The sequence below is a fragment of the Cottoperca gobio genome, chromosome 7 (assembly GCF_900634415.1).
Source record: "Cottoperca gobio chromosome 7, fCotGob3.1, whole genome shotgun sequence".
Classification (NCBI taxonomy): domain Eukaryota; kingdom Metazoa; phylum Chordata; class Actinopteri; order Perciformes; family Bovichtidae; genus Cottoperca; species Cottoperca gobio.
The window spans coordinates 8,151,375-8,162,630 of NC_041361.1; the positions used below are offsets into that span (position 1 = coordinate 8,151,375).

General features: G+C 40.6%; 1 protein-coding gene across 1 annotated transcript; it reads left to right on the plus strand.

Moving 5' to 3' along the window:
- The first annotated feature begins 7,799 nt into the window (after positions 1 to 7,799).
- Positions 7,800 to 10,308, plus strand: snai1b (snail family zinc finger 1b). The gene is made up of 3 exons (XM_029436182.1): positions 7,800 to 8,131; positions 8,480 to 9,043; positions 9,386 to 10,308. Exons 1-3 carry the CDS (start codon positions 8,050 to 8,052, stop codon positions 9,565 to 9,567), a joined length of 828 nt encoding a protein of 275 aa, XP_029292042.1. The 5' UTR covers positions 7,800 to 8,049; the 3' UTR covers positions 9,568 to 10,308.
- The last annotated feature ends 948 nt before the right edge of the window (positions 10,309 to 11,256 follow it).

Below are 11,256 nucleotides of genomic sequence, written 5' to 3' on the forward strand. Positions count from 1 at the left end.
CAATATGTGTTTTTAAGAAACATAAAGACCAAGAATTCAGCAGTGAAGATGGGTAACCATAGGGCTAGAAACATGCATAATATATAGGTCCCATGGTGTAAATATCAGAGGTCAAAGCTGTTCTGCTAAATCTGCAAATAACATTTTTACCAAGAAAGGAGAACAGGTCTGGTGTATTTCTCCTTCTGCTGTGACAGATAACACTCTACATATTGCATCATCCAAGTAATTATTGTAAATATTATATTGTCCAACCTGATGGTTGGGTTGCTGAGTCATCAGACATGCAGGTCGATGTGGATCTGTGACGCCGTACACAGAAAACAAACATTGTTGACCTTTTCCAGCTTCAGGGCTTGGCAGAACACACACACACAACATTCCTCAGTGTCTAGTCTCCCTAATTATCCCATGACGTCTGTGTGTACACACCTGTGTGTGTGCGTGTGAGTGTGAGTGTGTGTGTGTGTGTGTGTGTGTGTGTGCACGTGTGTGTGTGTGTGTGTGTGTGTGTATATGTGTGGCAGATTTTAGGATTTAATACAGATCAATCTCTGATCAAGAGGATTTAGATACAATTGAGCACTGACCCGGAAACCCCATTGACATGGTCATTATTGGTCTTTGACCGCCCCCTTGTGGTTGATCTCAGAACAGTCCTACTGCAGATCAGTTCAGCATGTGACCAGTGGATGGCGTCACTTCATAGTTTTTTCTTTTCTTGAACCAAAGTGATTCTGTAAACAGTAAATTAATCAGGAGTCTTAAAGTAACAGATCTCTACAAGAACCAGCAGATCACTGATGACAGTTTATCACATTTTGGGGTCATTTTTTTTCAATTAGATATGAATATATATAACTATATAATATGTAACTTTTGTTTAAGTTTATATATATATATTTTTTTTTTAAACTGTGCATGGCAGCAAGAAGACATTCATATCATTACAGGGTCACATATTCCATACATATATATATATGGTGTAGGAAATAAAATATAAGTTAAATAAATATATAAATAAGTAGCACATACAGAAATTAGATGATTTATAAAAACAACAACACATGTTTGAAATCTAAACAGGCACTCCATCGATCTCCATAAAAATACAAAAAAGGTCCCAGGAGGAAGTCCGCTCAGTAACTTCATTTTCACAGCTCCTATACAAATAAAATATGGTGGATACAAACAAAACTTAGCAATACTACAATACATTCTATTGTATTATCTTGAAAACCCAAAATTATTGGCAAACAATTTAGAAAAACAAACGACAAGGCACATTTATTACAGTACAGTACATAAACAAGCTTTAATCGTATAGATGTGCAGGAAGTTTTCTGACTCTTAATGTGATCTCTCCAAGAGTGAGTTTCCCTTAGAACCTTAAACATCTGACCATTAGATAACCTTTAATAGTGCCATATATTACATCAAAGAGGGCCTGTGGTTGCACTGCACTGTCTGCCTGCTGTCCAGATAAGGCTAGAGCACACACACACACACACACACACACACACACACACACACACACACACACACACACACACACACACGCACACACCGGCCAAATTCCACCTCAGTTAGCATCTGTAGAAGGTGTTGGCTGTTAGTGTGTTTACTGTATTCTGAGCTAAGAATCAGCTTTCACCATCTCAAATAAAGAATATGAAATGTTTCCATCCGAGAGTAATATGAGAGTGTGTTTGCTCATATGTAACTCTATCATTTGTGTTGTCAAATGTTTGTTTAAGCCATCCTGCAACAGTAGTGCTCTGACCAAATATGAACATGTGGTATTAATTATCTGGTGGTGAAAGATGAATTAAAACCACAGGTGCATTTGATCAACAGTCTGTAAATGTACAACAACTGTATACACAGCTCCTCTGTTTTCAAAGTAAAGAGGTGAACATATGAACTGCATTTTCCTCCCATTTCAAAGAGATGAAATGTGAACGGCAGATTGTCTTTAGTTCCAAAGTACAGAATGGATTATAAATGTCACAGCCTCAGTGGCTTCTTAAAAAGAAAATCAATCGTTACATCCAAACACAACAAAGAACAAATAATCCCATTTTATTTATTTAACACTTTTAGCTCACTTAAATATGATCAAAAATACTCACAATACAATACAGTACAAAACTATGAATAAATATCTTCTCTATCTCCTGTTTCTAAACTTGAAGCAGTTTGCACATCTGATGAATTTCATGTACTCGCATGATGCTTGCAATTTCTAGGTCATACCTTTATGGTCGAAATGCACTTATTGTACATGAGTAATGGTAAATTGGGCCTAAATTACCATTTTGCTACATTTTAAAATAATCCAAGAACATCAGTTTTACTACATATTTTCTTTTCACTTTTGAGGACAGATCATTTCTAATTGCCTTGATTAATATCTTTTAGATTGGAAAACATGATGGTTGGGAGGTGAGAGCACATGTGTCAGGGATAAACAGTTAATGGGCATAATACAATTAGTCTAACATTTTGGGCCAAATGTTGCTCTTGGTAACTTGCACATGATGTTGCTGTACCATTGCAATAACCACTGTAAAAAACATTGTTGCTTTACCTACTTTGCAAAATAACTAATCAGCTGTAGGAACCATATGAAGATGCCTCAAACAGGGAGACTCTGGGAATCTGCAGGTCATGTTGGCTGCTTCTGTCCTTGTCAACGTGTTGATCAAGATGGATTTTCACTAAAAACATGTGTGTTTGTGGCTAATGGACATACATCAACAGAGAGTGTGCACAGACCACTAGAGCGTATGTGTGGGAGTGTGTGTCTATACGAGCAGCTCTGCATTCCAGTGGGATAATCTTATCTCTCCCCTGCTGAGCTGATGGACCTCTGATCTGTAGGGCAACACACACACACACACACACAGACACAGACACAGACACACACACACACACACACACACACACACACACACACACACACACACACACACACACACACACACACACACACACACTCCAGTTCATATGTATACACAAACAGAGATGCAGTGGTAAAAGAGCATGAAGCAAGGAATGCAAGTACCTATACAATCTGTGGCCTTGATAGTGGCACAGACAATAATCACAGACTCAGATTCAACATGAGTATCACTGTATCGTCACTATCACACACTGTGACCGACATGTTGGGAGATCTACCGTATCCTTTGATTCATCACATGCACAAAGACGAATCAGTCTGCTCAAACATCAAATGCAAATGTACTCAAGTGACCGTTACCTGTCGTTTGAATGAACTGAATGGCAACAATGCACCTGATTGTTCAAAGAGCTATAGGCAAGGGGTTTTAAAATGTAAAACATGGCTTTAAGATGCACTTGTGTACTTGTTACTTGAGCAAAAAAACATTCGTACAATCACAATAGGTGTTTGGGAGTTGGCTTCTCATACACATGAAAGGACACTGAAGTACAATATGCTCATCGCCCCTCCCCCACCTTTAAACACAGCTTCACTGTCAATGCCATTAAAAAGGGAAATTATGTTTTAACACTGTCTCTTCAACACTGTTATCTATGTTTACTTCATCATCCAAAATCATCCTCTCAGAGAAATGAAAACAATAAATGAAACTTGAAGAAAATGCCAATTTCTGCACAGCTCTTCCACTTTTAATTCAGATATACTGTGCATATTTGCTCATATTTTTGCACTTTGATTTATCTTACTGTGTTTATTTGTGCACCATTTTACACCGAAGAAAGAAAACTCATTGTATGTGAAAACCTACATGGCAATAAACCAAATTCTGATTCTTATTGGAAGAAATGAAGAGTGTAAAGGAGTACGATGAAGCAAAGAAGAGATGGTTTCAATCAAAAGCAACCAAAAAAATGTTTAAATCCTCTCTGAAACATTTGTTTAAATTTTCTAATAAATCAATTTGACTTATGTTTCCTTCAGTGGCGGTTCGAGGGTCACTGGAGATCCGGGCCTACAGAAGCTTACAATCATCAATAGGGTAAATAAATGATAGAAAGAGTCGACATCAAAGGATCAGTAGAGTGACTTTGCTACGAACGCTTGATCGCCACAAGTCAGCTTGTGACTGACCCACTCCCTAAATTGATTTTATTTTGAATTTTAAAAGCTTGTAGTCTTCAGACCCAATCCATGCTGACTCAAGTGCCATCACTTGAGGCCATTTATCAGACTTTTTGCAGCTCCCTCTGCAACCATAAAATGTTTATATGCTACTTTTTTCACATACGCAGTAGTACTCCCCAACACCTGTAATCTCACTTTGATATGCGTAACTAAAAATGATTATTTTCTATTTTTGTATTCCTGCAGTTTACAATGTTTCTCTTACTGTTAAAATTAGATTTTATTTTATGATATCATTTTTTTTTCACCATTAGCAAAAAGATACTGCTGCAATTTCATGTTATTATATAAATCAAACAACTACATATTCACACAAATACATGAATACATACTACATACCCAAGGTACTGTAATCTATAAAACAATGCAGCAACTCTGCAACATTTACATTACAATCAAATGCAACATAGAACAAATTGTTTACCCATTCTATTCTTCTCAAACATAGAAGAGGCTGAACAAGGACAGTGAAACTAATCTGAACAAAGATTCTCCTTTAAATCATTAAACTGTTGCCAACACATGTTTGTACAGAAAGCTGTAATCTTGTTTCTGAGACTGTCCTTTTTCTTTTTTTAAAGAGCCACATTTCTTTTGCCTATTTTCCACTTTGTTGCAGTTTTGTTGTTACATTTGTTGTAATTTGTAAAACCTCCCTAAAGTTAGGCTCAATGAGATTTGTCTTCCACATTATTTTTAGTTTGAAGAGGTTTCAGCAGACAGTTTGAGCCTTTGTGGGAAGACTGTCTGGTTCATCCCTGAGGCCAGAGAGGAGAGAACATCTGTTCCGACCAACACAACTTTTCATGTCTTCACGTCTTCTGTGTGTCATGAGGTCACTCTAACCCTGTTGTAACACAAATTGTCTGCAGTCAGCCCTACACACAATCTGCTCTCCTCAGAAGAGCAAATTCAACACCGTATAATCAGCTGTTTTCAGCTTATAGCCTTCTAGATTGTTTGTGTGTGTGTGTGTGTGTGTGTGTGTGTGTGTGTGTGTGTGTGTGTGTGTGTGTGTGGTGTGTGTGTCAGGTCAGGTGGATGTTTTTATTTTGTCATTATTTGTCTGTTTGTGTGAGTTACACAATACATATATAATACACAAATCATCCTACCTAGACAATACATACTACTCATGTATATTATTCAGCTTTCAAACACCATGTGTATTTACATCATCAGCAGTAGACCCACAACTCAGATTACTTTCACGTGTGTCTTTGCTATTTGCTATTTGTTTTTATTGCTGCCTTGCCCTTGTGACCTCCAGTCTACGTGGCGTCGGCGTCAACAAGCGCTCTAACGATGTGTGAACTTTTGGGCATGCCGTGACAATGGCGCCTTTTAGACAGGTGCATACACCCCCATCACGCACCACCACCCTGCCTGCCACCGAGGAGCTTTTAGGCTCTTTGCAATGCTAAAGAGGAACACTAAAGACTGTGACATTCCTGTCTAATGGCTGGCACCTGATTTTCACACTCACAGAGCGTTTGCACCCAACAGTTCAGCAGTAAAAAACAAAACAACAACTCATATCCTAACGTCATGCGACAAAATCACCCAGAAGAATTACAATTTGACAATATTAAACTTCCATAATAATACACCTTATTTTTATGACACAATTCGTGCATACATGCAAAACAAAAAGTTTTGATTTAAAAAAGAAGCAATTATTCGTTGCAATAAAATAAGAATATACGTTGGATGGTCAAATAGTAATAAAATAAGATTGAAGATGAAGATTATTTAAACAGAACAAGATAAAACATTTTGGGTGAGAAGCAATGAATGGGAAAAAACCAATCACTAATCTTCTGCTGTTTTCCTTTTATTACTTTCTCATAATATCTGGTAAGCAATGCACTTCTAAATATTTAAGACACAAAGAGTAAACGTTTTTTTTTTCATAGTGTGGAGCTGCTTTGAATTACGCACACAGTTTACGCACGTTTTCATATATATATATATTAAAAAAAAGATTAAACACGGTGAAACTAATTTCCTCTCGGGGCATTATCCGAGGTCGCTGCATTTCATGCCACCTGAAGGCACATGGTTCAATAGAGCCTTGTCTGCGTCTAAATTACACCATCATATTGTTCCTGGCAGCTCGGTTAATTTTAACTCACATCTTGCTGTGCGCGAGCTGGAGAACAGCGTCTCTTTTATCTGAACGGACTTATTTCCCGCAGAGAAAGAGAGATGCGACCACGGTGAACTGAGCGCCTTATGTTTTGTGTTGATGAGAGAACAGTCCGTTTGTTTCCTGTATCTTCCTTAAAAACGTCTCCACCTCACCGGGGTGCGTAAAAGCCTCAAGGCACAGGCACACAAAAGAGCCACCATAAAACGTCAGTGAATAGGTCTAAATGCTCTTAAACTCATTTGAAAATGTGAGATAAATCGCAACCACACAAACGGAAACATGTTAAAATAGTATTCTTTAAGAGTATGAGAGCGCATTCAAATATAATTATTGTGTTATTAAAGCAAACCAGAGCATCTGTAAAATTAGTTGGGAAATGAACTCACTCCTCTTTTCCGTAAAACGTACTTCTGTCACTATGTTATGCACATGTTCACCATTATTATTATTATTATTATTATTATTATTATTATTATTATTATTATTATTATTATTATTATTATTATTAGTATTATGATGTGTGTGTGTGTGTGTAGAAATATACAGTAGGTTACTGCAGTGGTTCCCAAATGGTGTGCCAGTGTGCCGTGGGATTTCGAAACAATTAGGCCTATTGCATTTAACTGTACACAAGGTTATGAATGATTGTTTATTTACTTCAGTGTTTCCCCTAGGTTTACATGTGGGGCGCAGCGCAGGGAAACACTGTACTTTATCGGTACTTTGTCCTACACACTTATTTCACAATATAGGTCTTATATGCTTTGGCCTAAATATAAATAAAACAATCATTAAAAAAAAGAAATCTGTCAAAGCGAAGCCGTTTTAGCCTATTTGCGCATGGTGGGAAATATTAGAGTGTGACACATCAAAGGCTCTCTGCTAGTGTGAAGGAGAATAGCTTCTTACAAGGACTAAATAAATGTTCACAGAGTGATAACAGTGATACTATGTGTTATAGAGGGGATTTTTCCCGGATATGAACTCAGGGGTGCCTTGAGATTTTGGCTTGGTCTTTGGTGTACCTTGGCCACAGAAAGTTTGGGAACCCCTGGGTTACTGTATAGTAGCTTACCACTTCACACAGACAGATCATTTATGAGCCGACAGAGGACGCTCCAGCTTCAGTTTATCAATAACTATTTTCTAAAGGAATGGTCACAGTAAAGTAATGTACAAAGTGTAAGTTGTTATAAAAATCCTGATTTGATTGGACTTATCTGTTTTGCGTGCTTGATGTCTTTTTCTTTACTATATTGAAAAGCATTATCGTGCACATTTAACATCGAGCAAGTAGCTTAGTCTACGAAAAAACATTTTGGGCGAACTTTTCTTAGAATTGCACAGTCAACTATTCACATTTAATGACAATAGGTGGAAGTCTGTAGGTAAAGAATGAGCCTTTAGAGCTGTGAAATGCACAATTAGATTGGCGCTTTGCTACAGCTTTTGGCACATTGGGCACCTGTGGTGAGCGCCCTCACACACACGGGGTGTGTCTTTGGGCGGAGACCTGCCCACCACCCCGCTGCTTCTCCCCTCTGCTTCTCCCCTCTACTTACTATATGAGGAGGCAACTTAGCGATCCCTCAACAACAAACTACGTCCAACCCTGGTAGTGGTCTTGTCGATCTCTCTGTCCGACTGGAATCTGCAGCTGTCTAAAGAAGAGATCATTGGATCTGAGCACACTGCCGTGGGATTTTTTTGTTTTTTTAATTAATCGGTGAAGCCAGACCTCAACATGCCTCGGTCATTTCTTGTCAAGAAGTATTTTTCCAACAAGAAGCCATACTACAGGGAAAGCCAACTGGAGAGCCAAACTGGTAAGTTATTTTTTTACTCACGGATTGACTGGATTTGATCTGTGATTATATTTGACATGTTGAGTGAATCACAGTCAGTCAGTCAGTCACGAAAAGGGAGCTCAATCAAGTTAACTTCAGAGGCAGAACAGACTCATGTGGCAGATAAGATGGATATTTATATTTATTATGTAGCTTCCTGGGGGCAAAACAATGGTTTCTGGTGGTTCTAATGGAAATGCTAGATGGATCTGGGTTAAATTGAAAGCAGGCCGTAACAAGACACCCAAGAATGAAAACAAGTTTAGTGCTTTATTAGATTATCGGTCCATTACAACCCACCTGACTTCCTTTTCTCTGTGTTGCCAGCTTTTATCCCAGAAAGCTTTCCACGGGCTGAACTCCCAACGCAGAACAACAGCTCTGCCCTGACATGCTATCCCACCAAGCCCTTCTTCAGTAGCATGGACACCCTGCCTGCTCCTCTCTCCCCCATCACCACTGTGTCTCCATCCACTTCACCGCTTGGCCCGCTGGACCTCAGCAGCTCTCCCTCCAGCAGCAGCAGCAGCAGCAACAGCAGCAGCAGCAGCGAGGAGGAGGAGGATGGCGGGCGTACTTCAGACCCTCCTAGCCCGGATATCATGCAGCACATCTTCCACTGCCTGCACTGCAGTAAAAGTTACACCACCCTCTCAGCACTGTCCCATCATCAGACGTCTCACTGTGCTCCACAGCAGCAGACACCTTCTCTGCCCAGTGAAGTCTCTGCACGCCCAGCCTTCCACTGCAAACACTGCCCCAAGGAGTACACCAGCCTGGGAGCCCTGAAAATGCACATTCGCTCACACACACTGCCCTGTGTGTGCCCCACATGTGGCAAGGCCTTCTCCAGACCGTGGCTGCTCAGAGGACACATTCGCACACACACAGGTATGCATCAAAATCAACTTTTCACATCAGTAGATCAGAGTAATCCCATTGATTTGCAAGCTCTGTTGGCTTGTCAGCTGGTTGCACCTTGTGCTCATTGATATTCATTGATGTCTCCTGACGTGTGAGCAAATGTTATTGCTTAGCATGGCACAATCTAATCTCTGCCTCACAATGGTTGCGCATGAAAAAAGGAAAATCTGCATTAAGTAAGTTAGGGTAGTGTTCCTGCTCTTTTGTTGGTTATCTGTTGATCATTTGAAAAACAATGACCACAGGACAGACCTTTTGGCCTTACAATCAAGTTTATTCCTGATGCTAACAGTCTTGTCTTTTTACCAGGTGAGCGCCCCTTTGCTTGTCAACACTGTAACCGGGCCTTTGCTGATCGCTCCAACCTGCGTGCCCACCTACAGACCCACTCCGAGGTGAAGAAGTACCAGTGTGGCTCCTGCTCAAGGACCTTCAGTCGCATGTCCTTGCTGCACAAACACACCGCCTCTGGGTGCTGTCCCGCCTCATAGACTCTGAACTGTTCCCAGTTGAAGCTGGTTCGGTTCCCCCTTGATTAGCGCTAATATGCCTGGAGGACAGCGGACTTCAAAGCCATGACGGGACAGAAACATTGAGTTCTGTTGCTTTTATAAAATTACTTCTTAAGTGCCTTTTCCAGGACACTAGGTAGATTTTTTTATGTCATGTTGTTATTCTCAGCACAGCATTGCTGCGTCCTGTCAACTGTGTGTATATGTGTGTGATTTGAGGGCAGCTGGACATGCAGTTAATTCCCAGGAAACTCCGTCGGTGCCGGCCGGTCCGGGACTCTGGCCATGTTGCAGCTGCTAGGGTGTGTTTGTGTATGTGGGGATGTCATTCCTCACCATACTATACATACATGGCATGTGTGTGTGTATATGAGCAAGTGTGTGTGTTGAGACAGCTGTCTGTGTATGGTGTACTGTGGAGGCAGGGTGCTGAGAGAAGTGTTAGCTGTGACCTCGACGACAGGTGACCCTCCGCTTGCCCTCCTCACGCCACAAACACTTTCCATGTGAAAGGACCACTTAAACTTGACCAAAAAACACCATATTGTCATTTATTGACATTTTCTTTTAATTTTGATGTTTTTTGGGAATGTTTTGACCCACAGTTTTTATTAACTATTTTGTTGAACATGCATTTCAAATGGAAAAACTGTGCCTTTTTTCTGCCAAATGTAAATAAAAGCTTTGTTTAAAAAAATAAATAACCCTGCTGTGCACCTACTTGTGTGTTATAACATTAATTAGTGTTTCATCGGGTATCATATTAACTCACAACTCTAAATGAGTTCATCAGGACAGACATGACAGTTTCTGAATGAGAAGATAGAGCTGTGTGTGTATGTGTGTGTGTGTGTTGGGAGAAGCGGGGACAGGTTTGTGTGATGTTGAGTGATAGGGGGAACACCTGCACACACCTGCCAGGCTGTCAGCACACACATAGAGGCATACACGGAGAACACATGCTAAAGAGGTGAGGGGGGTGCACAGACCGACTGCAGGTGTGAAAAAGGGAGGTGAGCAAAACATGTGGCATAAAGAAGTGGAGGATGCTTAGCAAGAAAATAGATCCTCCCAAGGGCCAGAGAGGCCAACTTCTACAGAATAAAAGTCAGTGTGAAATTAGCCAAGTGTGTGAATCCCACTGACTCCACTTCCTGCTGTATGAGATGGCCACAGATGGGAGCAGAAATCTTAGGCTCAAGATCAAAAAATACATCCCAGAGAGACCGGCCAGCTCCGGCAGAACCTCAGGACTGACACAGATCCACTCAGTCTGTGCAGCCATCTGCTCAGTAATGGTTATACTCCGGTTACCTTGTAGGAACTTTTGTAGGAAGTCTGTGCTCATGAACTCAGCTGAGGGTGAACATGCAGGGTACACATATGGCAGCAATGTGTCTACAATCCCCACTGCCCTCCTGACCCACACACACACTGACGCCAGCATGTCTTAGTGAGGTAACAACGTGCTTCCTCCAATAGCTCTCAGTGTTGAGTGGTGGATGCATGTGTGTGTGTGTGTGAGGGGGGTTTGAAGAGGCTCTCAAAAAGCTTGGGATCAGATTGCATGACTTAGCTTGCCCAATGTAAACAGCACCCGAAAGACTACGTGAAAGCCACACACATCATGCAGACATATTGAATAAAGAGCTTTACTTTGATCAAGGG

Bases quoted from the DNA above. Each gene is read 5' to 3' on its own strand.
- snai1b (XM_029436182.1), top strand. From the start codon at position 8,050: ATGCCTCGGTCATTTCTTGTCAAGAAGTATTTTTCCAACAAGAAGCCA. The intron at 8,132-8,479 runs GTAAGTTATTTT...CTGTGTTGCCAG, and splicing joins CCAACTGGAGAGCCAAACTG to CTTTTATCCCAGAAAGCTTT. The intron at 9,044-9,385 runs GTATGCATCAAA...TCTTTTTACCAG, and splicing joins ACACATTCGCACACACACAG to GTGAGCGCCCCTTTGCTTGT.